Source organism: Anopheles stephensi, chromosome 2 (assembly GCF_013141755.1).
Source record: "Anopheles stephensi strain Indian chromosome 2, UCI_ANSTEP_V1.0, whole genome shotgun sequence".
In the NCBI taxonomy this organism is placed as follows: domain Eukaryota; kingdom Metazoa; phylum Arthropoda; class Insecta; order Diptera; family Culicidae; genus Anopheles; species Anopheles stephensi.
This window is the reverse complement of record NC_050202.1, coordinates 59,228,491-59,254,657: the sequence shown is the minus strand read 5'-3', so window position 1 is coordinate 59,254,657 and position 26,167 is coordinate 59,228,491. Positions and strand designations below refer to the sequence as shown.

General features: G+C 47.5%; 8 protein-coding genes across 12 annotated transcripts in view; 5 read left to right on the top strand and 3 right to left on the bottom strand.

Annotated features, from left to right (window-relative positions):
- LOC118506435 (nicotinamidase) overlaps positions 1-5,412 on the bottom strand; it is a 63,644-nt gene extending 58,232 nt beyond the window's left edge. For both annotated transcript variants that reach the window (XM_036043555.1, XM_036043556.1), the window contains exon 1: positions 5,178-5,412. In XM_036043555.1, the coding sequence (XP_035899448.1) occupies positions 5,178-5,249 (72 nt within the window). In that variant the 5' untranslated portion in view covers positions 5,250-5,412. The remainder of the gene's footprint in view (positions 1-5,177) is intronic.
- A 179-nt stretch (positions 5,413-5,591) lies between these two features.
- LOC118506432 (serine/arginine repetitive matrix protein 2-like) lies at positions 5,592-10,747 on the bottom strand. The gene is made up of 7 exons (XM_036043550.1): positions 10,610-10,747; positions 10,343-10,514; positions 9,753-10,118; positions 9,536-9,675; positions 8,012-8,722; positions 6,229-6,401; positions 5,592-6,151 (listed from the first exon to the last, which is right to left on the bottom strand). Exons 3-7 carry the CDS (start codon positions 9,978-9,980, stop codon positions 6,000-6,002), a joined length of 1,404 nt encoding a protein of 467 aa, XP_035899443.1. The 5' UTR covers positions 9,981-10,118; positions 10,343-10,514; positions 10,610-10,747; the 3' UTR covers positions 5,592-5,999.
- A 140-nt stretch (positions 10,748-10,887) lies between these two features.
- Positions 10,888-13,623, top strand: LOC118506434 (26S proteasome non-ATPase regulatory subunit 11). The gene is made up of 4 exons (XM_036043554.1): positions 10,888-11,147; positions 11,414-12,129; positions 12,197-12,466; positions 12,541-13,623. Exons 2-4 carry the CDS (start codon positions 11,593-11,595, stop codon positions 12,982-12,984), a joined length of 1,251 nt encoding a protein of 416 aa, XP_035899447.1. The 5' UTR covers positions 10,888-11,147; positions 11,414-11,592; the 3' UTR covers positions 12,985-13,623.
- Positions 13,624-13,744: 121 nt separating this feature from the next.
- LOC118506437 (transmembrane protein 68-like) lies at positions 13,745-16,143 on the top strand. Its single transcript, XM_036043564.1, has 6 exons — positions 13,745-14,392; positions 14,499-14,666; positions 14,780-14,918; positions 15,033-15,136; positions 15,200-15,561; positions 15,633-16,143. The coding sequence occupies exons 2-6, from the start codon at positions 14,594-14,596 to the stop codon at positions 15,945-15,947; spliced, it is 993 nt and encodes a 330-aa protein (XP_035899457.1). The 5' UTR covers positions 13,745-14,392; positions 14,499-14,593; the 3' UTR covers positions 15,948-16,143.
- Positions 16,144-16,485: 342 nt separating this feature from the next.
- On the top strand, positions 16,486-19,058 carry LOC118506438 (transmembrane protein 68-like). Of its 3 annotated transcripts, XM_036043566.1 has the most exons (6): positions 16,495-16,696; positions 17,243-17,752; positions 17,830-17,962; positions 18,044-18,141; positions 18,207-18,568; positions 18,633-19,058. In XM_036043566.1, the coding sequence occupies exons 2-6, from the start codon at positions 17,701-17,703 to the stop codon at positions 18,960-18,962; spliced, it is 975 nt and encodes a 324-aa protein (XP_035899459.1). In that variant the 5' UTR covers positions 16,495-16,696; positions 17,243-17,700; the 3' UTR covers positions 18,963-19,058. The 3 variants fall into 3 exon arrangements, with proteins under 3 accessions (XP_035899460.1, XP_035899459.1, XP_035899458.1); XM_036043567.1 differs by having other exon boundaries at positions 16,486-17,752; positions 17,836-17,962; XM_036043565.1 differs by having other exon boundaries at positions 16,495-17,752.
- A 272-nt stretch (positions 19,059-19,330) lies between these two features.
- LOC118506436 (protein HGH1 homolog) lies at positions 19,331-20,757 on the top strand. The gene is made up of 4 exons (XM_036043563.1): positions 19,331-19,553; positions 19,622-19,785; positions 19,850-20,574; positions 20,637-20,757. Exons 1-4 carry the CDS (start codon positions 19,469-19,471, stop codon positions 20,734-20,736), a joined length of 1,074 nt encoding a protein of 357 aa, XP_035899456.1. The 5' UTR covers positions 19,331-19,468; the 3' UTR covers positions 20,737-20,757.
- On the bottom strand, positions 20,747-22,357 carry LOC118506431 (cytochrome P450 4C1-like). The gene is made up of 3 exons (XM_036043549.1): positions 21,812-22,357; positions 21,681-21,750; positions 20,747-21,608 (listed from the first exon to the last, which is right to left on the bottom strand). The coding sequence occupies exons 1-3, from the start codon at positions 22,350-22,352 to the stop codon at positions 20,774-20,776; spliced, it is 1,446 nt and encodes a 481-aa protein (XP_035899442.1). The 5' UTR covers positions 22,353-22,357; the 3' UTR covers positions 20,747-20,773.
- Positions 22,358-23,332: 975 nt separating this feature from the next.
- Positions 23,333-26,167, top strand: part of LOC118506433 (heparan-sulfate 6-O-sulfotransferase 2) — an 80,008-nt gene continuing 77,173 nt past the window's right edge. For both annotated transcript variants that reach the window (XM_036043551.1, XM_036043552.1), the window contains exon 1: positions 23,333-25,188. In XM_036043551.1, coding sequence (XP_035899444.1) covers positions 24,982-25,188 — 207 coding nt within the window. In that variant the 5' untranslated portion in view covers positions 23,333-24,981. The remainder of the gene's footprint in view (positions 25,189-26,167) is intronic.

The window sequence follows — 26,167 nt, the reverse complement described above, 5'->3', positions numbered from 1 at the left end:
CAGAGAGGGAGACACGATTTTGGGCCCACGATTTTGGGGAAATTTGGTGGGCGAGTGATGCTACTACCCCATGGTTGAGGCAACAGTGGCAAAGAACGCGCAAACCATAACAGGACATTAATAGCGAACACTGCTGGGATAGACAGTTTTCTGGGGCCGGGGGGAGAGAGAGAGAACGAGGTAGTTCGTCTTACTGATTTCTTATGGCCACAGTCCTTTTTTTGTTGTTGTTCTTTGGTCGGAAGGGTACCTCCCCAGCCAGAACCACCCACAAGTACCGTACGGGGACGCGGTTCGGGGCTTCTTGGGTAAGCATTCTTCGAGTAGCAAATTAAGTTGAACAGACTGGAAATAACTGGAACGTATAGCAACGATATTGCTGCTTGCTTGCTGCCGGAGAGGAACTAATTTATCTTTAGTGGGTCGGTCGCGTATCTGTTTATTAAATATGAATGACCGTCGGCGGCATGACTTACCGGTGATTGCTAGACCGGGCTAGACGAAAGATCGCTTGGGGTGTGGTGATTGTTATGATGTAGGATTCTGGTTCTTGTGGGAAAAATATTTTATTTGCGCTTTTTGTTTTTCTTTCGTGGCCGAGAATAATTCGAGATCTCTGGGCACACTTGAGCACCTCAACTTTCTTCTTCATTGGTATTTTTTTTTCTATGGTTGTGAGAGTAGTGGAACTGAGCATCAATAAACAATAAAATCTAGTAATTAAATCAAGCTAAGATTCAACTTTAGGTACAACGATCTCTGCTCATACGAAGGCCTCAAGGAGACTTGGCCTGTCATAGCAGGCATCCTGGACTTGATTACACCTGCAACTGGATAATCAGTCCTGCGAACGGAGAGATTGTCCGGGTTGGATTCGATACCCTTTTCTGTCGTGTGAAGACTGGAGTCGCAAATGCCTTGTCCACCTAAACGCCCTAGATTCCTAAAAATCCTTGAAAACTTAAACCTGCAAGGAGCCTTTTGGCGGTTGGCATAGGTTGGCAGACTTTGATTTACTTTTAATGTGGCTTTTTGCAGAAAATGATTCAACTTTCTCGCCCACAATGTACTTTAATAACTAAAATAGTTTTAAAAGTTAAGTCATATCTGGCAAACACGATTCTTAGGAATATCACAGCAAATATTAAATTGCAATGAAGCTGTAGCGAAGTACATAATTCATACAAGTTTGCCATTTTTTACCGATGGATTGGTTTTTATTTAAATCTTCTAATTTAGCTCTTTTAAACCCGTGTGAGGTCACGATGTACTTAACGTAATATGTGGCTATTCAATACATGGTTGCAATTCCGCTCAAAGAAGCGAATGAGGTCTCAAAGACCCAAAGCCTCTATAAAGAAACAATTAACAAAAATGCAAGCCTGCTAAGCTTGCAAACAGTTAGGGGAAAGTTGCAATGCGACTGTGGAACTTTGCAACAAGCTGATGGATGGATTAAAGAGGAAACATAAATTTATGTCTAGATTTCACGTCAAACCCGCTCGAATGTGTATGATAGGACAACGGGATCGTGTAAACAAACGGTCCAATAAAATTTTATAATTTTACAGTCTCGGCAAAAATCCAAAGCTGCAAACCCCAACATTATAATGTAATGTAGTTCTTTGCAAACATATAATGGAATCTTTCAAATAGTTAGACGAAAATTGCAATGCGATTTTTGAATTTAAAATAAAATACCCGACTAACTTTCACTAGTGTTTCTGTGATGTTACTGTTTGACAGGGTTTGGCTAGTTAGAAATACCACAGCTGAACGCAAAGATTCCACTATATGAATGCAAAGTTCCACAGACTTTTTCTTCCTTGATACTACAACCGCAAACATCGTCTCGGCCATTTCTAACTTTCTATGACTCGAGGATATATATTCCTGTGTTCAGGGAGGCAGGTCTGGATGGGATTTGGTTCCCGCTCCTGCCATGTGAAGACTGGAACCGCTATCGCTTCGACCACCGGACCACTCCAACAACCGGACCACTTTAACTTTAAGAGTTAAAAAAATATTTTCTGGATCCACCAATCAACAGATGTTTCTGATTTTCATCTATTGGTGTACTACAGTTAAGCTGTGCCAGAGAGCTTCATATGATTGAATTAGAATATAATTGCTAATGCTCATGAATATCTTATCTAGGGTTACGTTCCGTTCCATCTATACGTTCCACAAACGAAGTTTTGCTGGCCAGAAAAGAATAGTAGAATAGGAATAGGGTCTTAACTTGCAAGTACTCATCAGTAGTGGTGGGTCAAGATGTTTGGAGGCCCCGAGCGGAATGATGGTTGAGGCCGCTCTAATTGTGATGTTAGAGGGAAACAGCAGGATTTCCCTCCACTGCTCATCAGCGACCCCAGTTGATAATACAAAAGCAATGGATGATCCCGATCGAAGAGCAGATTCTATTGGGAACAAAAAACGACAGACTAACTGAAGACTATCTTGAAGATAACTATAAAAAGTTGTCTCAAAATCTTCCTTCCAAGTACTGGCACCTGGGCATCATTAGAACCAAACTTAGTCCCTGCAACAATGGGGGACATATTTGCATGTTCGTTTTACCGTATGAGAATGATTGCTTCACTAGTTCAGAAGCGTGTAAAATATCCATTCCAAAATCCCACCTCCATCAAGCGGCGCTCCGAACATTTTCAAGGCAAACCGAATATAAGAATTCTAAAGATACTTATTTAGTGTTCTTAATACACTCTATAAACCATCCACCACAACCGAGTTTCCTTCTGGTTGTAAATAGTTTCCAACCTGGCACCCCTTTTTTATGCGTTTCTTATGGAGAAAATAATTACCCTCCCTCCCACGGCGTAAGCGCACCACCTAAAACAATCTCGCAGAACCTTTGTCTGATTCGGCGTTTTCCATTCCCGCCTGAAGAGGATTCTGTTGCGGTAAGGAGAGGTATGTGTTGCCATACCTTTATTGATGGCTGATCTGTCTGGCGTCTTGGGAGTTTCTTTACCGACATTACACCGAGTGTTGGGATTGGGACGCAGTTGCATGTACGAGCACGAGAACTTACTGCACGAGAGTAAATCTTTCATCCAATTCCCCCGTCGGGAAGAAGTCGGGTGATTAAGTCGAAAGCTCGCTCGAGCTTATTTCGTGATCCACCGCGGAATATGCCACGGTCTAAACAATCGCATCACCACCAGAAAGAAGGATGTGACACCCGGGATATGGTGGCGACGTAGAAGCCAGAAGGGGTTTTGAGCTTATTCCACCGTACGAAGGATTCGCCGTTTTTTCCACTTAAGCCCGGTGTGGAATATGATATCCTTTCGACACCTGGCACCACACAAAGCAGCACGTCGTCCGGAATCCGAGCACGGTCGTCTGGACCAACAGTTTTTCTTTCTAACCAACAGCGGGCGCGGCAACTTTGAATAACTTGGCATGCGCTTCCTTTCTCCTTTTTTCCGCGCTTCCCCATCGGAATGCGCCTGGTCCCTGTGAACGAGGTGTCACATATACACACACACACACCCATGGTGTATCACCACCTTTTTTGTTCTGGCGAGCGATCAAACATAATCTTTTCAACTACGTTTACACACGCATCACAACGAGAGTGGTTGTAGAGCGGAAAACCCCTTCCGTGGGTTGACATTTGCCTTTCGTACCTGGCAGGGAGACGATGCCCAAGAATGTCTCGCAAGCAAGCAACGTGGGGCAACGAATTGGTGGATTTATGGCGGCGCAAAGGGTGCTGCTCGGTTTGAATTTCCGCGATAAGCACCATCACTCACGAACGCGTGTATGGTGCGGAAGGCGATTTGCCAAAACCCTCAAGTGGCTCTGCGGTTTTGCCATAACACCGCACTCTTGCGCAATGGGTGTTTTGTACCACCGGAAAACTACTCCACCAGGGAGGGCGGGCGACCGAGAACTAAATCTTCCCGGATGTATGTACCGCGAGGGGCACATATGGGAGTCGAGAGCCGGGCAAGTACGTCACAAATGGGAAACAAAGAACCCTCAGCAGGCACGAACAGGTGTACCAGTATCCCACCGCTCCTCCCGAGTGCCCGAAAAAGACAAGACAGATCCGGCGGTTATTGCCCGGGAGAAGAATTCAATAAGGAAAGACTTACAACCAACAGTAGCAGTGCCGGTGGCTTGTTTGTCTTACATGAGCATACAAATGGGCATTAAGAATACAAAAAAAAGAAGAAAAATCCGGGCCTCATTCCCTCGGTGACGTGCATTCGTTCGGGGTAATGTTTATATAAGATGTAAAGCACAGCACACACACTCACAAAACGGTCCATGCATGCCGCACCCCCACCCGGAAGTAGTCGTTTTGTTTTATTGCCCCACATACCCGCCCCGGCTCGCTAGGGGGTGCTGGATTGCGTCCGTTGTTTAATACTTTGTGCAAAAAAAAGGAGTCCTCCTTCATCGGAGCGTTGGTAGATCATCGATGAGTCGTAAATATACCCTGTGAAGATTTAATGACTAACTACTAAAACAAATAAAAAACTGCAGATGGATCTCCATCTCGGTCTTTTTCCCACTTGAGGGATCTTTTGGAGCAAATCGGTAATGGAATTACCACCCCAACCAAAAGCAGAGCTATTGCAAACTTTGATGTGAAGATAAAATGTGTAACAGCACATCAATTACGGCGATGTACGGTCCAACGAGCCGTGTAAGTGAAACTCTTCTGCTTAAAACAGCCCATAAAGCAACGTACGTGGTGCAAGATGATGCACACATTTTGGGGGGTCGATTTCGCATTCCCGTTGCTACTAGGAGAAAAGCTTCACGCTGGGGAGCAGCGCAGTTGGGCAACCGAGGGAAAGAATTAAAACGGAACATTAACAAGCGATGGGGGAATCGCTTTCTTACCACGCCACAATCACACTCCCTCCCTATTGGAGGCTAGTAGCTTGTCAGTTCTTATCAGCTTTATGGCACCGAAAGTGATAAAGCATGACGACGACGACCCTCGTAAACAATCATGTAAATGTGATTCATGCATGCATGCACCAGTGCTGCTGCTGCTGCTGCTACTGGAAGGTGAAGCGTTATCATTATAATACTAATTATTCGGTAATCTTTTAAGAAACATTCTCCACCCGCTCAGTAACGACGAAAGACATTCCGCATCATATCCCTGCCCAAGCGAAACATGCACTCACCTGTTGGGTTTCTGGCTCGTAAATCATCGTCGCTGCAATCGGTTTAAAGCACTTCCGTCCACCCGTATCCATGCACTAAATCAGTCTGAAACAATACCCGTGTTCTACCAACACTTATCACATACAATTATATCCTTTTTCAGTCCTATTTTCCCTCCAAAACACGGTGGGTGCTCCGTGTAGCCGGCAGCGCGAACTTTTGCTGTGTTGTTGTTTATGTCATCGGCAAATCTGTCAAACAACCGTACGCGCGTACACTTCCGTGCGCAGGTCACGCACACACATAATCCGTGTGGTGGTGGATGTTGTATGCGTTGCACACTATGGAGGATCTCTCCTGTTTCATGTGTCATGGCAATCATTGATCCAATATTTGGGACCACGCAAGAAATAAAAACAATTGCTCACACTTTGTTACATGTTTTTACTAAAAGTAAATTATAATTCACTTTTCCGCCTGCTCTTTATTCATGTAATGTTAACAACTAGGTGAGAATCCTTTGTACAAGATATAATGTTTTATACGTAATGTTTTGTTGTTACTGGTATAATAGTTAACTAAACCCTAATTTCAAACTTATACTGTAGGTCACACGATACCATCTCACGCCTGGTAAAAGATTGAACATTTGTTTACACGATCGTGTGTTCCTTCGCTTATGATACGAGTCTGATACCAATCATGTAGGTATGCTTTATAGGACAATCCTATTCCTACTACAGTCTAGTAGTTAGTGGTTGGTTTTAAACTTAAAACGCCTTGCTGGTTGTGGTTGTGCATCATGCTACGGGTGTATGGCAGATCGATCCGGGGAAACTGCTTCAGATGCGCGCCGAACCGAACCCATTCATGTACTGGTCCATTTCCTTATCCAGCGATGACTTTGTGTTTGCCATGTACTGATCCAGTTCGCTGTCCAGCTCTTCGCGGCTCTTGGGCTGTTGCTTTGCGAGTCCGGTACGGTTCTTTGAAGCTGTAAAAGGAGCAAATTGCACGAGCGGTTAGAATTTTTCCCCCCAAAGTAATACAATGTCCGCGCTCTGTACTTACCACTGCGTCCACGAACGCGCGAGTTTTCCCGTCGTGATCGGGATCGTCCGCGTCTTCCGGATGCGCCGGCACCAGCTCCGGGTGCTGCACCATTAGCGCCTCCGCCATTGTTTGCGACTCGAGCAGCTGCTTTGCTACCACCTCCCTTCGCTCCCTTCCGTTTGGGTGCTTCTCTGTAAAGAAAAAAAATGCAGAGGCTCGGGTTCGTTATTCGATCATTCTGCCGTGAGCAGCAGAACACCCATCATGCACACTCGATGCTGTTGTACACGAGTGACGGAAGAGAATGAAAGATCCAGTCCGCACGGGTTCCACAAGGGTGAAGTCGCCCAAAATCCGCTCGCTTTCCCGCACCGCGCACCCTTCGGTGGGAAGATCGAATTGCAGTTGTGGCAGAGTTTCCAAGATTTGAATGAGGGAACGCATGAACATCTCTCGAACGAAAACAAATACATTTAGCGATAGCTGTGAAGCAAATATCCTTCTTCCCCCCAGGCGGCCTAATACCTTCAATCAAAAATATGTTTAAACCACACAAGCGTTTCGTTAAGGTTATCTCACCAGTACAGCACACATATTCCCCAACAGCCTCAAAGACCGCTTTCTCTCACCACCAAACGACACTCCGCGACCTCTCCGATGCACTTCTAGGCCGCCCAACATACACAGCTGATGCGCAGCAACATGTTTCGATAGTGCCCGACGCCTTTTTCCATGTACCCATTCGCGGTTGCGTTGCCGTGTTCAGCACAGGTGGAGGATTCTTTTTGATGTTGCTGAGGGCAAACGCGCAGTTATCTATCTGTTCCTTTTTCCAGCACAATGCTTATGAAATCTCAACTGCGCGCGCTGCAGGATGACGATGATGGCAATCTCTGCTCAGTGTTGCGCACAGCCAGGAAACAGAAACATTCAACAGCACCTCAGCACGGTGAGTTAGAGACTACGACGGACAGTACACGTGCGTCTTGGAAAGAGCACGGTAGGGGTGTGCAACGCGGTAAATCGACTCGAACAGTACCATTCGCTGCCTATTCTGTGCTATCGATCCCATCGATCGACGGCACGGCAATCTCGAGGAGTGCGCGGCACTCTCTTACCAGCGTTGCGTCGTCGGTCAATCTCAAACCGGTGATGGGTTTTGCTGCAAACATGACAATCATTACTCAATATAGGATGAAATGCCGTTTCTATCCGCTGCACGTTTCCGGAGCTAAAATTAGAAGACCGTAGTGTTGGTTGGTAGAGTGTACACCGATGATTTCCGACTGAATCTATCCGTTTGGTAAAGATTCGATGGCGGTGACAATTGGTTCTCTGTTGCGAGTGCCTTCGTTCTGGAGAGTATATGAAGCAGATCTATCTTGTCTTCTACTGTACTGTGTACGTATCTTCTCGTTATCTGGTTTAAAGACAGCATCCACACCAAAAGCGTTTAAATGAGCTTGAAGAATCGTTAGAGAAGCAACTGCAGCAGTATGAGGGGCGATTCAAACCCGGGAACCCGGTTGCTTCAGTAGAAACCGATGACGGTTTCTGGTGCAGAATAAACACTGCTCCCCATCGGCTACTGCCAGCTCAGCTCTGGGAGGTTGTTCTCGCTCTCGCCCATCAATTTTCCATTATACACTGGCCCCGAGACAAAATAAGCAGACTGTTTCCGTCATAATTGCCCGTCTTCTCATTAGAGTACAGCACCGCGCCTCACGTCAGGCGTTGGCCCATTGCATAGGGTTCACTGTAGGGCGCGCGCGCGCGTGCGTTCGATTTTAACTAGCTTTACCTCTTCAGCTGGCGTCCCGGGCGTGCACCGACGATTGATGCATTCACCGCACCACGGCGGATGCTGCGGCTTCGCTTCGTCACACGGCCTCCATTGGCTCGGCCAGCAAGCTCGTTCGTACGGTTCGCACCGAGCCGACTGTTGACGCTTGCGGCGCGCGTTCTAGACCCGGCACGCTTGCGGGATCGCGACCGTGCACGCCCATTGGCTGCAGCAGCGTTTGCCGCCACTGTACTAGCTGTTGCTGCTGCTGCTGCTGCTGCTGCTCCACGGACACGGCTTCGGCTACGGCTGCGACCGCGTGTGACGGCCGCCGCTCCGTTGACGGTGCCCAGCCGATTAGCAATCAGATTGTTGCGGTTAATGCGTCGACGGGCATCATTCGGTGCGATGGTTTTACGAACTGTGTTCAGTCCGTTGCGGCTTCCGGCGCGGGTCAAGTTGGTACGGGATCCGGCACGGCTCAAGTTGGTACGCGATCCGGCACGGCTCAGGTTCGTGCGAGATCCGGCACGCTGCAGGTTCGTCTGCGAGTTCGAACGGGTCAGCGATGGCTGGCGCCCTCGGGATGTGCTGCGAGAGCGCGAAGCGCTACGTCCACGTTGCATGCTGCGGCCGCGAGGTACGACGCGGGAAGCTCCCAACCGGGAAGAGATCGTGGGAGTGCGGCCACGTACTCTCTGCAACAGTTCGACGCGATCGGCGTTCATCCTGCGGAAGCATATTAAATAGAAAATTCATCGTTAGTTCGACGTATAAAAACATTTTATATTTAAATGCTTTCAATCAACACCAAATTTCATGTAGAACGTATGTAAAGAAGCAAATGTCCCGGAAATCGAACATCGAAGGTTTGGTTCTGGCTTTTCTGCTCTTATTTTCAATATCCCTTGAATTATGACACTAAATTCGGATCAAACGCAATCGATTATAGTGTTAACCTATATCCAAGGACAGTTGGACATCGTCAACACAGTTTTCTTGTACTGCACCATTGCTTCAGGACCGAGCAGCAGACCGCTCATGTCTGATTTGTGATGCTGAGGAGTTTATTCTTCCTTGAATTATGACACCAAATTTGGGGATTAAGTTCAAAAATGCTGTTAACCTATATCCAAGGACAATATGAAATCAACTGTGCTTTGCTATTTCGACATGCTGTACTGCACCATTGCTTCACAACAGAAAGAGAGATGAATCTGTTCTGATTTGTGGCACTGCAAGTACGCTTTTCCTTGAATTATGACATCATATTCGATGGACAGAAACGAAGATGATGTTAACCTATATTCAAGGATAATACCAACCAAAATTTGCAAATAGTTTTGTTCTTCAAAACGCTGTACTGTACCATTGCTTCACAACAGCGAGGAGAAACAATCTGTTCTGATTTGTGGCACTGAACATGTTTTTCCTTGAATTATGACAACACGCTCGATGAAGATGCGAACATGATGTTAACCTATATTCAAGGGACATTCCGGGCCAAACCATTTCCAACGTTACTGCGTATGAATTACTTACGTTGCGATATCGGTAAAGCTGTTTGATCGCTGCAAACGACGTACGCCTCCGGGCAGTCTGGTCATGGTACGCTTCATCTGTTGAGCCAACGTATTACGCTGCAGCCGCTGTCGAGCCGGGCGAATGTTACTTGGACTGGTCTGAAAGTTGGTATAAACAAATATTATTTTAACCACACTTTACCGCATGCTGGCAATCTGAAGAACAGACTGCTTACCTTAGTTGCCAGCGCGTGCAGGGCATGCAAACGGTCCCACTGATCAATCAGTCGACGGTTGCTGTTGTCTGCCATGGCAACCGAAGTTGGTCGGGGAATGGGAGCTTCCATCATCGTCGGTACTACCGCTCCGAACCCGAGATGCGTCTTGGTCATCGATGTGAACCGATCGTTCAACGAAACACCCGTCGTGTTGACAAAGTGTATTTTGCTCAGGCCTGCATTCATTTCTGCGGTTCGCTGCACTGCTGGTGCTCTGCTTCAAACTTCTAATCGGAAGCGCAATTTCGGGCGCGTCGGATACACACACACACGCACACACACAAGCACACGGTCCCAGAATGGCGTTTTCAATATGGCGATTTTCTGCCGAAAGAAAATACAATATTATTCACTTTGCTTTTCAGCATCTGTTGCATCCTGGTTTCCGCACGTATGTGAACTAAGCCTACACAAGAATGTGTTGGGATTCTATTTTAAGAACTGTGAACGCCGCCATTAATGACGAAATTCAACAGTGTGCTAAGATGCGCTAAAATAACACCATGCACCGAAGGGGGCACACGCAGAACACATTCGTCATAACTCACCTTCAAGAAAATAAACTCCACGGCACGATTTTTTGTTATTCCACAACCCGATTCGGTCTTATATTTTGTATCCTCCGGGTATTAGTCACCTTTAATTTTTTTTTGCTCACACTTTTTCACTTCTCTGCTGCCTCCGTGAATCAAAGAACGACGACGCGTTCCGGGGGTTGAGCTATTTATGATGAAGAAAAAAGCCAAGAGAAAGGGTTTTATACACTTTCTTCCTGTGACAGGTACCGAGTATCAACAATTGCAAACCAAAATTACCTGTTGGTTGAAGCAGTTACCCTGAATTTAATGGATTTTTCACAAGCTATTCTTACTACCCACGTTTGGTGTTGGTGCCTGCGAGCGAGTGCGTTGACAACAGGAAAATAACCTGACATCAGACGCTAGCTGAAGACGTTTCATTTTGCTGCAGACGTTTAACCTTTGTTCCTAGCAATCGGTGCGAAAGTTTGTTGTCTAAAAACACAGTTTACTGTTTTTTTTTTGCTCGCAGTTTTTCTTTTTAAAATTTTTAAATCAAGTACACAGCAGCTTTTCGTAGAATCTAGTCGAAATCAGTGAGAAATACAATTAAAATTTGGGACGGGAACACGAAACGCTTCAAAATCGGTATAGCTGCCGGTTTCAAACCAGCGCTGCCAACCGAGCCGCGCGAAACGTCAAGCAATGACTGAACAGAAATCGAGCTGTCAAACCGCTTCATCAAAAACCAATCACCCACGAACGATTTCGTCCAATTGTTGCGTGAATTCCACGAAATATAATTGATTAGCAGTCGAAAATCCTGTTGCTTTCGGTAAGTATAACGTGTGTAGCAATGGTGCATATAAGGAACAGGAGAAAGATTGTGTGTTTTGCGGTGTAAAGTGGACAAACTCCAACCTTGTTGACATCTGCTTCGGCGTAGCGTTCCGATGACTTGTGCGATTTTGAACGTCATTGTCCTCGAACCGAGAGCGACACACACACACTCGGCTTTCCGCATTCTTTCCTCACCCGCTCCTTTGTCCGTGGGTTGGCTGGAAATAAAACGATTCGAATTGTTCCATCAAACACTTTCAGTCACTCAACGGGTTTAAACACTGAATCACACGGTGCTGTGTAGTTGCGAGAGAAGTGTTGTTTGCATACACCATACAAAGGGCATCCAAGCAGTAGCAGCAGCAGCAGCAGGAGCAACAGCATCATAAGCAAATCACACACAAGGGCACAGTACTAGACCACAGTCGCAAACATACGAGATGGCTGGCGCTATGCTGATCGACCGTGCCCAATCGCACTCACTGAACAGGCAGGACATTACCAACTTTGCCCGCGATCTCGAGGTGGACGAAAACGATGAGGAACAGATCCGACAGAAGGAACAGAAAATTCTCGAACTGGGCGAAACGTACAAGAAGGAGGGCAAGGCCAAGGAGCTGGCCGACCTGATCAAAGTGACCCGCCCGTTCCTGAGCTTCCTGAGCAAGGCAAAAGCGGCCAAGCTGGTGCGCTCGTTAGTGGACCTTTTTCTGGACCTGGAAGCCGAAACCGGCATCGAGGTGCAGCTGTGCAAGGAGTGCATCGAATGGGCGAAGCAGGAAAAGCGCACCTTCCTCCGGCAGTCGCTGGAAGCGCGGCTTATCGCGCTGTACTTCGACACGGGCATGTACACGGAGGCGCTTAATCTGGGCAGCCAGCTGCTAAAGGAACTGAAGAAGCTGGACGACAAAAATCTGCTCGTCGAGGTGCAGCTGCTCGAGAGCAAAACGTACCACGCACTGAGCAATTTACCGAAGGTATGATCATATGATCAAGCTACGGTACGGGAATGCTAATCTTTTTTTTTTGTCGTTCCCTTCGTAGGCCCGTGCTGCGCTCACGTCCGCGCGTACTACAGCGAACGCAATCTACTGTGCACCGAAGGTTCAGGCAACGCTCGATCTGCAGTCGGGCATTCTGCATGCGGCCGACGAGCGTGACTTCAAAACCGCCTTCTCGTACTTCTACGAAGCGTTCGAAGGGTTCGATTCCGTGCAGAGCAGCAAGGCGCTGACCGCGCTAAAGTATATGCTGCTGTGCAAGATTATGCTCGGCCAGTCGGATGATGTGAATCAAATCGTCAGTGGCAAGCTGGTACGTTGTGCTATTTCTGTGCTTCAAGCGAGTGTGTGTGTGTACTAAGGAATGCAATTCTTGAACCATTCTAGGCCATTACGTACTCCGGACGCGATATCGACGCCATGAAGGCGGTCGCGGAAGCATCGCACAAACGCTCGCTGGCCGACTTTCAGGATGCGCTGAAGAAGTACAAGAAGGAGCTGGAGGACGATGTGATTGTGAAGGCCCATCTGGGCACGCTGTACGACACGATGCTCGAGCAGAACCTGTGCCGCATCATCGAGCCGTACTCGCAGTGTGAGGTGAGCTTCATCGCGGAACAGATTGCCCTGCCCATCGCACAGGTCGAGAAGAAGCTGTCACAGATGATACTGGACAAGAAGTTTAGCGGCATCCTGGACCAGGGGATTGGCGTGCTGATCGTGTTCGAGGAAACGCCGGTCGACAAAACCTACGAGACTGCACTGGAAACGATACAGCACATGGGCAAGGTGGTCGACACGCTTTATCAGAAAGCGAAGAAGCTGACGTAAAAAACAGCACGCGGTGGTGATTGTGTCCCTCATTGTTCTCCGGAAACGGTTTAGCGCATAATGCAAATTAATTAATTTTGTCTACCAATCTTAAATCCTCTTTCCCACCACCACCCCATACCCAACGTTTGTTTGGTTATCGTTTTTTTTTCGAAACTCAGAGAAACAAAGCTGTCCCATCCCCGGTTTTTGTGTAGAGAACGCCACGCCACCACGGCTATCTATTACAAAGCATGTCCTTTCCGTTTTCACAAAGAAACAAATCCGACTGACGACAAGAGTGCATAGTTTTTATCTCAATTTTCCCACATTATTCCCCCGTACTCTGGCTGAGCATGAAAAGTTAGTTGGCAGAATGGTAACGCATCCTCTTACAATTAAAACTTCCGCTGTAGGGGGGAAAAATTGTTTGTACAAGAAAAAAATCATTTGCACAGTAAACAAACTGATTCACAATTAATACCAACACGCCTCGACAAGTGCTTTCGTTTCGTTTCCGTAATCCGTTCTGTGAAGTGTGTTGGGGTGTTCATAAAGCTGCTCAAAAGACTTACAAAAGCTCGACCCCACCCCCCTTGGTGCGTCGTGCAGAACAGCGGTTCGAGGATGGTACGAATAAATTATTTCTTTGAAAATGTGCGAGAAATGGAAAGTAATTTTAATAACTTTCGCGAGAGAAAAGGGGTTTGCGTAACGAAAGCGAACTGTGCGGTTTTGAATTTTGACGTTTCACACACATGTACCGTACGTACGCACCTTCAAATCCCTTCTACACACATACTATACTATAGCGCATCTCACTCACACACCGGCATCCCGATCAGCTGTCAAACACAGGGGGTAGCGTAAACAAAACAACACACACACACACACACACACACGATACGACGGGGTTGCGTGAAAATAAGGGTGCGCGCAGCCAGAGGGTGGTTTTATCGTGTTTTGTTCGTTGTTTTTTTATTTTGATGTGTCATTCACAATATTGACGCGATTGATTCGTAATTAGGAGAAAACGCACCACAAGGCTGCTGCTGCTGCTGCTAGTATACAAACAAAACCTGTCTGTGTTGAGAAGCGTACGCGCGCGTGCGACAAAGAAATCGATCGTAGGAAACAAAGTGTATCAGCCGTCTTGCGGTCCAGGCCTGGTGTTTTTCCTAAGTGTGGTGCTCTACATCACCATACACAATGCATGGAGTGTTGATGGCTCGTATCGTCATCATCATCATCGGTATCATCCCTTGTGACCGCCGATAAGAAAGCAGCAAGGCCACGCCACGTCTTGAGCACATTCCTAGCACATTCATCTCAAATGCACCACCGCCACAGAAGACGGTCGGTGCGATATTCCGTGACTGCCACACCATTGCTTGACCTACGCGAAAGTGTTCTGTGCTTCAAAACGCGGGTAAGTTTAATCCAACCTCCTTGCCGTCGCCGTCGGTGGTGGCAGGTTAATGAGCATTGCCCTCCTTAAAACACTCCTCGACTAATGCCTGCTGCTACTTCTTTAGTTTGCAGTGAACTCGGCTTGACAGTGACGACGATCCGGTAGCGCGTACCGCTCCTGTATCCCGTGTGTTTTGGTTCAGTGCAAGCGAACGGCAAGATGAGCTCGGCGGACGATTTGCTAACGCTGAGCAACGAGACGGTGGGCAATTCGACCTTTTTTGCGTACATCGGTAAGCCACCAGCAAACACACACACACACAGAAGCCGGGACTATTTACATCCGGGGACATCGTTTTACTACTACCGTTTCCCATCGCCCCCCGTTTTTTTCCAATCCCCCCAGGACAATACATTGACTTGGACTACTCGATATGGTTGTACCGGTTGCTTACACCGGTGCTGGTTACATTCCTACTGCCTTGCGCATTTGTGCTGTTAATTTACTGTACCATATCATTTCTCTACATTTACAAGCTGCACAGGTAAGCAAAAGAACAAAAAACAAAACAAAAATACGCCGGGGGTAACACTCTCTGGATCAACCGTGGGGATTGTTAAATGAATGACACTTAATTCCGGGTTTGCTTTCGCGACAGTCGATTTATATTGCAGGTTTATAATGAGGGTGACTTTGACTTCTGGGATGTGGCGCGAACGCTCGTCGCCGTTGTGTGGGATGCCCACGGGTGGATATTTCACGGTAGGAACTATCTGCCTCCCTTCATAGGCAACGATCATTAACCTTCTTATCTCTTGCTGATAGGCTACGAAGTTTGCGGGTTGGAGAATCTGCCCGAAACAGGACCGGCCCTCATCATCTACTATCACGGCGCAATCCCGATCGATATGTATTACTTTACGGCACGCGTTTACCTGAAGCGGCACCGGCTGATCTATACCGTTGGCGATCGGTTTCTGAACAAGGTGCCCGGCTGGAAGCTGCTGGCACGCGTGATGAAGATCAGCCCCGGTACGGTGCAATCGTGCGCGAGCGTACTGCGCGACGGGAACCTGCTGTCGATTGCACCGGGCGGTGTGTACGAGGCCCAGTTTGGCGACAGCAACTATGAGCTGCTCTGGCGGCAACGGGTCGGTTTCGCGAAGGTGGCGATCGAATCGAAAGCGGTAAGAAGTGTGCAAGGGAGAGTAACCTTATCCCCGTAAAATGAATCGCTCATTTTCTCCACCCTCCCCAGCCCATCATTCCCATGTTTACGGAAAATCTGCGCGAAGGCTTCCGTTCCGTCGGTCTCGCCAAACGGCTCTTCATACGCCTTTACAATGCGGTCCGCTTCCCGGTGCGTCCCATCTACGGTGGCTTTCCGGTCAAGTTCCGGACGCATCTCGGCGCCCCGATACCGTACGATCCGTCCCTGTCGCCCGAGGATCTGCAGGAAAAGGTGGCGTTTGCGATCGAGGAGCTGATCAACCAGCACCAGCGCATCCCGGGCAGCATCTTTGACGCACTGGTCGATCGTTTCATCACTCGCAAGAAGCAGAAGGCGACATGAGCCGGCCCGGGGAACTGTTTCCTTACTTACCGTACGGTTACATGTTTTCCCTGTACTGCTGCTACTGCTGGTGGTAGGTGCTATTGCTGTGTTGGTGTGTGCTGCAGGACGTACCACACGTGACCGAACAAAGCGACCGGATGTATTTAATATGTCTGTACTTAATAGAGTTGTACAATTACGGATGAGATTTAAACCAGTGGCGTTATGGGCTGTCAGAGCAAAAAAAAAAACGAATGGTATCAAGCCTCCGAAAGCGCGCGAAATGCGTGCATCAATCGGCAACAATTTTGGGGATAGTGCTCGCCACTGCACACCTCGGTCCCCACACCGTCCCCGGGGCAATTGAGCGTCGCCACAAGACGCTAATTCACTTACGCTATTACGCACCACCACGCGAGAGCGTGAGTGTTCGAACAGCAGCACGTCACCTCAGTTCTTCCTTGATAGCGTTGGTTAGTGTTTTTGGTGAGTTGTAGTGCGCGTAAGCGGATTTAAGAGCTGAACCGATCGATACTGTGTTACGCTTTTGCTTAGGCACTCGGAACGTATCGTCTCGTGTGGTGGTGTAAACGGATACCTTGGGTTGTTGCATTTGTGTTCCATTGGCGGGACAGGACTGAGCTTCTTCCTAGCTGCTTTTCGCCGCTTATACGCTGCTGGAACGTTGACTTCAAAGCGTCGTTTATTAGTTCTGTATTATGGCTCTAGGGTTTCCTTAAGCATCGATCATATTCTCAAGAGCACAGGTTGGTTTGCGCTTATTTCGATTCCCTACGGGAGCACTGAACACCGGAGAACCGCGGATTATGAATGCCTACTCCCACGTCACGACCCGGACAATCTAATCTTAGCATTAAAAAACCAGATTTTTCAATGCTTTCTTCTTCGAATTGCTCCCGGTAACTGGTTTTTGGAGCTTTTCACATTGTCAGGGTCTCACACCAGCTCGTTGGGAAATCCCACGAATAACGTTGGAAGGAGTTTCTATCGGTTTTGCACTGGAAACTCACCTCACCTCACTGGAAACGCTCATGTTGACGTGTCCGGCACGTCTTCGCGAGAGATTCTTACACGGGGGCAGTACCACACACCACACGATACACGACGCTCGGTGACGAATAGGTTACACGCCGCCTTACCCGGCATGTCGTCTACTGGCACGTACTGAAGACACTTCTTTGATGGTATAATCTCCACCAAAGGCTCCACCAGTATTTAATTAAGCCCCAAAAACATTACCAGATATCACAATTGTTGGTTTCATTTCGGCATCCTCTCCCCCCGATAAGCAGCATCGACTAAAGTTCAACAGGTGCACATGCACTTTTGCGGTGGTATCGATTTTTGCCCGCTGCATATCTGTTTTGACGCATTATCGGCAACGAACAACGGCGCAGTGGCAGCAAACAAAACGCTACATATCGGTAGCAATTGTTCTTTCTTGCTTGTGCTCTACAATCACCAACCAACCGTCGTTGCCGTTTTAAAACAGAACGATACGGCTTAACTCAATCACCCGAGTTCGAACGAAATCCCGTTGATAAGACCAACGCGATCCAATCCGAGAGCGTGAGTGAGAAAAAAAGGGTCCATTAGATAACCCGCGTGTGCTGGCTGCGACCGGGTGGCAAATTTTACATAACCTTTCACCCACCCGACCACAATGTGTGGTGGTGCATGCTGCAGTTTCCGCATGTTGGCGTAGGTCGACACAGAAACGGGACCGATCTTGCCGCAGACAGCACGCAACATGGACAACGCAAGTGGTACGATCTCCGCCGGACTGGGCAGTACATTGATTGGTAAGTGGTCGGAGTGTGCAAAAATAGGCTGAACAAAACAAAAATCAGGGGAGACTCGGTTAATGCACTTTTTACAGCTGCAGTTCCGAACTGGTTCGGATGGATGCATAATTTATCGCTCCCCCTGCTGGTGGTGTTTGCTCTGCCCTGGATGTACGTGCTATTGATTTTATCGTCCGTACCGTACCTGCATCTGTGCAATTTTCTCAGGTACGAACCGGGCGGATTTTGGCATTTGTGTGTTGTGAAAAAGGGGTTTAAAATTTGCGTAAATTGTTTACTTTATTTTAGAGCAAAGTTTTGGCAGAATAGCGATGAGGATGAATTTTGGAAGGCGGCCCGAAAGATAATGGCGTTCGTTTGGAATCTTCACAGCAGAATATTTCATGGTAGAATATTTTTTCGAGTCCAATTATTGGGTATCGGGGTGTTTGAAATGTATTCCCACCTGCAGGATATGAAGTGATTGGGCTGGAGAACCTACCGGAAACCGGGCCCGCCCTGCTGATCTACTATCACGGTGCGTTGCCCATCGACATGTACTATCTCGCGGCCGAAATGATGCTGAAACGTGACCGTCTGATCCACTCGGTTGGCGATCGGTTTCTGGACCACATTCCCGGCTGGCGGCTGGTATCGCGCGTGATGCGCGTTACCTCCGGCTCGGTCCAGTCATGCGTGGCAACGTTGCGTGCCGGCGAGCTGCTGTCGATTGCACCGGGCGGTGTGTACGAAGCGCAGTTCGGCGATAGTGCGTACGAGGTGCTGTGGAAGAATCGTACCGGGTTCGCACGTGTGGCGCTGGAAGCGAAGGTGGTAAGTTGGACGCGCCAAAAAAGGGGAGAAGAACGGTGTAACGGTGAGCATCATCTTGTTTCAGCCCATCGTACCCATGTTTACGGTTAACATACGCGAATGCTTCCGCACGGTGTCGGTGGCCAGATGGGTGTTTGTGCGCATCTACAACGTGCTGAAAATACCCGTCCTGCCCATTTACGGCGGTTTCCCGGTGAAGTTGCGCACCGTGCTTGGTAAACCGATACCGTACGACGAGTCGCTGAGTCCGGCCGCGCTGCAGGAGCGGGTGGCCGGTGCTATTGCGGAGCTGATTCGCGAGCATCAGCGTGTACCGGGCGAAATATTGCACGCGATCGGCGATCGGCTTGAAACGGGGGGCCACGTGCACGGTGAAAAGGATGCGAAATTGTAATTCATATTGATTGGAGTGATTGTGATTTGAACGAGCGGTACTGCTTGCTTGATATTTTATCTGTCGAATAAAAAGAGATTTTTTGATAACTTGTAATCGAATTTTTGTTAATATTTGCAACAAAAAAGCGGGAGCAAATATCCAGTGAAATACGTATTTAAAATTTATAGCACATTGACGCACGGTGGTCGCTCCGCATGTAAACAACTAAATTTTATTTACTTATTTTTACATAGTGCTAATTTTATTTACTTACGTTAAATACCTACAAATTGCATAATTATTCTTTTAATTAAATATTATGCAAAATTAGAGGAAAATTTATTTCACCGATTTCATGTCATCCAAATGACCGTCGGCATAGCCTCAGTCAAATCGCATGTGTGTGTCAAAACAAACCGCATGCGTTCAAATCAAACAAACCCCAAGTTTCAAGGGCAATATTTTAGAATCGTCCAACCGGCGTTAATTTTTCCGTAGTTTTTCTCGTGCGTTTTTGTGCTACAATGGAAGCTCTAGAGGAAATAGTTCAATTTCTATCAAAATCAGCACGTCTCGATCTGCGGGTCGTATCGGTCTCACATGTGCTTGGTAAATATGATCCCACCGTATGGAAATGTGTACGGGTGTAATGAAATCGGCTGTTCTTTCGCTTTCAGGAATTACAGGCTCAGTGGAAGGCATAAAATTGTTGATTGCAAATGACAAGCTGTTAACTAACCTGCTCGATCTAACATCCGATGAGTCGGTGGCGAAGGATGCCGTCCTGTGTCTCGTTAACATCACGGCAGAAGAGATCGGAGCCGCTGTGGTAGTCGAGAAGGTAGTGCGCCCCCGTCACCTAGAAAGACCGAAATTTAAAGTCAAAAAGGGCCCTTCATTTTTAGCTTGCCGAACGATTGGTTCCAGCAGCATACGAAGCGATACTGAACGAAGACTGCAAGCTTAGCGATGCCTGGTGTATGGTTCTGTGCAACATCACTCGCCCGGAGCAACTCGTCGAACCGGTCCTAAAGCATTTGTTGGCGATAGAGTTTGCGCTGGAAAAGCTTACCACGTGCTTTACGCGCATTAACTACAACAAGCAAAAGTGCCATCTCAATTATCTCGGCCCATTGTTTAGCAACGTGTCGCAGAGTAAGGCGGGCCGTGCCGTGTTTTGCAACCAGACGACGGGGCTGCTGGGCCGATTGCTTCCGTTTGTACACCACGATGGAAGTATCGTGCGGCGGGGTGGAGCTGTCGGGTTGCTTAAAAACGTTTGCTTCGATTCGTCCGTGCACGAGTGGCTGCTGAGCGAGGAGATGGACGTTCTGCCCTTTATCCTGCTACCGCTCGCCGGACCGGAAGAGTTTGATGATGAGACGAACGAAAAGCTACCGGTAGATTTGCAATACCTCGGTCCGGACAAGAAGCGTGAGGAGGATCCGGATGTGCGCAAGATGCTGGTGGAGTCGCTAGCACAGCTGTGTGCGACACGGAAGGGAAGGCAGCATTTGCGGGACCACGGCACGTACGAGATTTTGCGCGAATTGCACAAATACGAATGCAGCCCGGAGGGAGATAAGGTCGTGCTGGCAGCGGTGGAGAATGTGGTGGACATATTGATAAGGTAAGTTGTGTCAGCCGGAGATCACTTCAACGCTTTTCTAACGTTGTTCACTCTTATTATAGAACGGAGGAAGAAATTGGGGAGGATAATCTGAAGCAGCTTGAAATTCCGGACGATGTGAAGGCAAAAATCGAAAGCATGAGCGAAGCAAACGAAAAATAGAAACGCCAATTCCATACCGACTCCAGGCGTCAAGAATTTATTTCCTCCGTTTCAAGCGCACCATATGTCCGTTAGAGATCTTCATCGTGAGCGCTATTTTGGTGGTTAAATCTTCCAACTTTAGATCCGTTTCAATGTGGAAGCGTGTAAGCACCTTCAGCAGCATAATCTTCATCGAAAGCCAAGCATATCGCAACCCAACACAGTTCCGTGGACCACCACTGAACGGGAGCAGTGCAAACCGGTCGTACTGTAGCGTTTCGAAACGTTCCGGACGGAAGCGATCGGCATCGGGACCCCAATAGGTGGGATTTCGATGTATGTCGAATATGTCGATAACGACATCAATATCGGCCGGAAGACGATACTCACCCAGATCGATTTCTTCCGTCGTTCTTCGTCCAATAACGGCCGCAATTGGAAGCAGCCGAAGCGATTCTTTTAGCACCATTTCCATGTAGGTAAGACGGTTCAGAGTTTCGTAACGGACGTTTTCTACCACTGAGCCAAACTGTGCGCGAAGTTCGTGGTGAAGTTTTTCCTGTACCTCGGGATGCATCGCTAGCAGAAGGATAGTGTTGGCCACAGTCATTGCACTGGTTTCATTGCCAGCGAATATGATTGTGTTCAGCTCCTGCTCAATCGCTTCGTTATCGAGCGTTGAGCTTTTTAGCTGATCAATCAAGCTGAACTGGTTGCCACCACTCTCAGCCGACGCTAGAGATGCCTCTTTCTCGTATAGAATTGCTTTCGATGGACGGCAAAATTCTTCCAGCGCTTTCTGCTCGTTGCGATACACGGACGTCCATCGGTAAAGCCACTGGGGATGAAGGAAAATGTTAACCGCTCGGATGGTTACAATTTCGAATAGCCTAGCGAATGGAAAAACGGATACGATTATCCTTTTGGCAAGAAGTCCTTCAGTAAGAAACGAGCTTACTTACTCTTCAAGAACATCCAGATAGCCGCAAGTGGAACATTCCTGGATATGCATATCAGTTCCCAGGGTGGTTGCTAAAAGGGAAATAATCCACAATCAGTTCGGTCTGTATGCTGCCGCTGCAGAATCACTCACCAAAAATCATATCCAGTGTGCACCGGGCGGTAAAGCGATAGATATCAAACGCGTGACCCGTCTCAACCATCTCGCCCAACGCACGCACCATCACTTCGGCCTTCTCCTCAAACAGTGGTATAAAACCGCGCAGAATGGATTGATTAAAGGTGGGTTGAATCATTTTCCGATGGGCTCGCCATTTATAGGCCGGAAGTGAAAATATCCCGTGAAGTGGTGTGAATCGATAGAAGCTCGCTTTCTCCACGGTTGCCGGTGAGTTAAGTATCGTTCGTGCATGGTCAGCCGTACTGACGATCACCACCGGCACGGGTCCAAGCCAGATGCAGTACGGGGATCCGTACGTGGCGGTTAAATCGACCAAAGTTTGAAGATAGCGGGAAGTGTCGCGTCCCGGAATGACGTACATTGAACCGATGAGAGGAAAATTCAGTGGACCTGGCAAACGGCCCAGTAACTGCCAGGTGCGACGATTTTGCCATGTTCGGTAAAGGTAGACAGTAGCACAGAACAGCACGCACTGCACGATCGTGTGAAACATTTTGAATGCTTCCGGTCAGCATCGGAGGAGAGTTTTTATGTTTGCTTCTTGCAAGACGATTATCATGGGCGGAGAAAAGGGGCAATTAATGTAGCAGTGCGTACTATTGTGTGAGCGTGTTGTGTGATTGTCGCGTCATTGCTACCCATTTGTTTAACGAATTATCGTTACATGTTAATTGCTGTCCGTTAACCTAGTGCCATGACACGTGTTTTTTTCGTGCGTAGGTACAGCTGGGAAACTATATGCATAGTGGCGTTTGCATTAGGTTTCGCATTTGAAGAGATTTGTTGAAGCACAACAACCAGTGCGAAGAGGCACTGCAACGGCAACAACCTTGAAGCACGTGTTCAGTCCGTTGGAAGATATTTCCCCGAGAGCCGTCTAGTTCTAGTGCTGTGCGTTTCTGGTTCTTCCCGCTATTAGTGGGTATTTAATCCGGAAATTTATCTCAAATAAGGTAAATGATACTAGCCTTCGGCCAGAGTTAATGTGCCTACAAGTTGTCGGGATGATTGTATCTCGCGCATTTAGGCACGTGTGGAAAGTTTTACAAATTAGATACTTGATTGATAGCGTGCTTTATAATATTGTGCTATAGTTTGCAGCTTAAAATATTTAAGTTTGTGGTGTTTTTAACCTTAATGGATTCCTGTTCGGTTATTTGAAATAATAATTCAACGCTATTTTATTCACACCGTACAATTGGATGAGTATTTTCACTGGGCTACAAAATATCAGCCAAATGACATTTGCTCGATCATTCGATGTTCGAATATCGTGTTCGAAACATCATAAAGTTTTTATCAGCATTTTACCACCCCCAGCAAATAGTTTTCTCAGCAAACAGTTTAAAAATCGGTAGCAAAAAAAACGATAGAATTCTTAATTCCTTCAAATACGTACAACGCGCAGCAAAAACCAACAAACCACCATTGTTATTGCTCGCCCAATGCAGGCTTGTGTTGTTCGCAACTGTCAAACGGTGGTGTGTCAGTGTGTTGGTAGGAAAACGAGCCGTGAACCTAGCTCCGTTCCATGCACGGTGGACGGACACAGTTAAACAAATTCCGCGAAACTCGAAGGAACACGAAAGAACGGTTCTCCGCGCGCGCGACCGTCGTACGGTTTGTTCAATCGCTAAGAATATTCATCGTCTTATTCCGCGTTCGATAAAGTTGCGTGTGTCTCTGCTGCCGTGCATTACCGTGTACGCCGTGGTTTTCGGTGCTACAGAAAGTCCTAGAAAGCATCCTAGGTCGGCAAAGATAGTGTGGCGTGAAAAGCGAGCAAAACAAAGCATCAGTTCTGCTGTTATTATCCAGCAGAACCGCACATACACACACACACGCATGCGGTACGGTGCAGTGCTGTGTGGTGGAGTGTGTTGTTTTCGTCAAGGCAGAACCGCGAGACGTGTCTGTGGCGAAGATTCTCCTTCCTGGAACCGAAATAACATCCACCTCTGAAGGCCAAATGTTATTTTCTCTGCCCCACCATACCAGCCGCGTTCGTTCGATGTGTTCGATGCGGCCCTAGATGGCAATGCGAAGAAGGGTCCGAATTTGGCGTTAAATAACAATCGAAGATAGCGGGATATGGAGATGGAAGCGAATGTACGGTAGATGTAGAGAGAAGCAAACATTTGGGGTGTTAATTTTGATGGATCAGGCAAAAGTCGGCAGCTCCTGCTTTCACACACATGCAAGATGCCAACGAGACGGTGCAGTGGTGGTAAACATCGTACGGTAGAGTTATGTTGCCCTTAGGTTAGCCCGGTGGGAGCTGCTTTTCGGGAAGCATCGATCGTTTCGCCGTAAAAAAAAAACACGCACACAGGCCTTTCACGGGAGGCAAAAAGTGCACTGTCTGGTGTCCCAGTTCGCATCCCTGTCCGTCGGTGACTCACACAGTGTTTCTGTTTATTTATGTGTGCATTCTGTGTGGTTTGTAGCTCGCGAAGGTCATTTCTGAGAAGCATAGAAAGCGAAGAAACAATCAGCACTAACCAAACGGAAAGCCAATGCTCACACACATGCAATACGGGGTGGCTTGGCAACACAGCAGGCCGTGAAGAAAACCGTGGTTCTGACATAACGCGCGTTGTTTTGTTTTGTTCTGCAGACGAGAGGACCCACGGAGTTGCAATAACCGGGTGAAGCAATTTTCCGATCTGTCTGAAACACCCCCATCTGTGAGGGAGTTCATCGACTGGGTCTGTTTTGTCCGCGATCGGGCAGAGTGTTTGTGTGTGCGTGCGTGTATATGGGCAGTGGTGTAGTGGAGGATCCAATTCAATTGTTGTGTGGCGTCGACGGCCTTCCAATCATATCATTATCACCTCATTGAGCACGTTTCCCACCCTCCAAGGAAGGCGTGTTGGTCATTCATGTGTGAGCTTCCCGTACGTACGTACGTCCCCCCCCCCAAATCGTACCATCCTCCGGCGAACGCAAGCGAGAGGGAAAGTGAAGACATAATCCGGTGAAGCGTACAGTGACACACACACATCCGATCCCGGGACGAGTGTGACGACCGATAGCGAGAGGAAAAAAAGGGCAATTATTGAAGGAAAATAGCTCAGGACGCGTACAGACACACCGGCGCGTGTACGCCACTTACCGTGCAAATGAAGAAGGTAATGATCCCTTCGTTGGATATGAAAAAGAGCATTTCCGTGAAGGTAGATAGTGATCTGACATTGCTACTGTCCAGTGGAGTGTACGAAATCAAGAAGATGGAGCCCCGCTGGCGGCTCCGACGACCGATCATCCTCATATGTCTGGCGCTCACCATTGCCGGCATCATCGGCTTTGGCTACTACTGTCCAGATCAGGTAAGATCACAATTTAACCGGCATTTCACACTACCTCAAGATTGACCAGGAAGTCTTTTTCAATCGTTGAAGGAAGCTTTAGTCCTAGTATAAATATTTGGCACTTGGTATTGGCAAATTAAGCTGTTTGGACTGTTCCATGTAACCAATCCAGTAAGAAACGATTGGCTAAATACCTATACCTCTTAGACACATCTCAGGATTGATCGTAGGGAACATGTCATCATATCTACATGATCGCAGACATTTTAATACGCTCCATCGCGAACTCATACTGGACCGCCGCCGCCAATGTCACTAGCAATTTGATCTTTGCTTCTGTAATGTCCAACACTTAGATACCGGACCATCTGCTTGACCTTTTGCAATCTGTAAAGCAAGGGCTAACTGCAAGCGAATTAAAGTATTCCAAAATCTGAAATAATTGAGTAGAATCGATTCTCCAGGGGAAGTTCTTAGTAAACCAGACGCTGTTAAACAAGTGTTATAAATTTCCTTCTTCAATTTCTATTTAATTGAATAGAAGAGTTCTATCACAGTTGGATGAAATGCTTACATCTACAACGAGCACCAATCTTCGCAGGAGAAAACCCTCCGCCAAAGCAAATGTTGATCGTTCGTTGCTACAACAGCTTGCTACAACAAAATTCGCTGGAAAGAACGTAACCCAACCGCTAATAAGTTTTTCGCTGCGGTTTCGTGGCCCCCGCGCACCAACAAGACAAACCTTCAATTTGTGTGTGTGTGTGTGAGCAAGAAATGAATTTCTTGATTAAAATTCTACCATATCCGACCCTGCTGCTTCCTTCTGACAGTGTCATGCAAATCAGTTCATCCCTATCCTTCTTGCCGGCCGGTTTTATAATTTTCTTCAAAAAATAACGCTCTGTTTCTCCGCCGCTTGATCAGTTCGGCATTTGGTTGGTTATAATTCCGCAAAATATACTCCAGGGTTTCGAACGTTTGGCTGTACACATTT

Bases quoted from the DNA above. Each gene is read 5' to 3' on its own strand.
- LOC118506434 (XM_036043554.1), top strand. From the start codon at position 11,593: ATGGCTGGCGCTATGCTGATCGACCGTGCCCAATCGCACTCACTGAAC. The intron at 12,130-12,196 runs GTATGATCATAT...TTCCCTTCGTAG, and splicing joins CACTGAGCAATTTACCGAAG to GCCCGTGCTGCGCTCACGTC. The intron at 12,467-12,540 runs GTACGTTGTGCT...GAACCATTCTAG, and splicing joins AAATCGTCAGTGGCAAGCTG to GCCATTACGTACTCCGGACG.
- LOC118506437 (XM_036043564.1), top strand. From the start codon at position 14,594: ATGAGCTCGGCGGACGATTTGCTAACGCTGAGCAACGAGACGGTGGGC. The intron at 15,137-15,199 runs GTAGGAACTATC...TCTTGCTGATAG, and splicing joins CCACGGGTGGATATTTCACG to GCTACGAAGTTTGCGGGTTG. The intron at 15,562-15,632 runs GTAAGAAGTGTG...CACCCTCCCCAG, and splicing joins TGGCGATCGAATCGAAAGCG to CCCATCATTCCCATGTTTAC.
- LOC118506436 (XM_036043563.1), top strand. From the start codon at position 19,469: ATGGAAGCTCTAGAGGAAATAGTTCAATTTCTATCAAAATCAGCACGT. The intron at 19,554-19,621 runs GTAAATATGATC...TTTCGCTTTCAG, and splicing joins ATCGGTCTCACATGTGCTTG to GAATTACAGGCTCAGTGGAA. The intron at 20,575-20,636 runs GTAAGTTGTGTC...CTCTTATTATAG, and splicing joins GTGGTGGACATATTGATAAG to AACGGAGGAAGAAATTGGGG.
- LOC118506432 (XM_036043550.1), bottom strand. From the start codon at position 9,980: ATGAATGCAGGCCTGAGCAAAATACACTTTGTCAACACGACGGGTGTT. The intron at 6,402-8,011 runs GTAAAGCTAGTT...TTTTCTTTACAG, and splicing joins CCGGGACGCCAGCTGAAGAG to AGAAGCACCCAAACGGAAGG. The intron at 6,152-6,228 runs GTAAGTACAGAG...CTCCTTTTACAG, and splicing joins GCGCGTTCGTGGACGCAGTG to CTTCAAAGAACCGTACCGGA.
- LOC118506431 (XM_036043549.1), bottom strand. From the start codon at position 22,352: ATGTTTCACACGATCGTGCAGTGCGTGCTGTTCTGTGCTACTGTCTAC. The intron at 21,751-21,811 runs GTGAGTGATTCT...TTTCCCTTTTAG, and splicing joins CACACTGGATATGATTTTTG to CAACCACCCTGGGAACTGAT. The intron at 21,609-21,680 runs GTAAGTAAGCTC...TCCATTCGCTAG, and splicing joins TATCTGGATGTTCTTGAAGA to GCTATTCGAAATTGTAACCA.
- LOC118506438 (XM_036043566.1), top strand. From the start codon at position 17,701: ATGGACAACGCAAGTGGTACGATCTCCGCCGGACTGGGCAGTACATTG. The intron at 17,753-17,829 runs GTAAGTGGTCGG...CACTTTTTACAG, and splicing joins ACTGGGCAGTACATTGATTG to CTGCAGTTCCGAACTGGTTC. The intron at 18,569-18,632 runs GTAAGTTGGACG...ATCTTGTTTCAG, and splicing joins TGGCGCTGGAAGCGAAGGTG to CCCATCGTACCCATGTTTAC.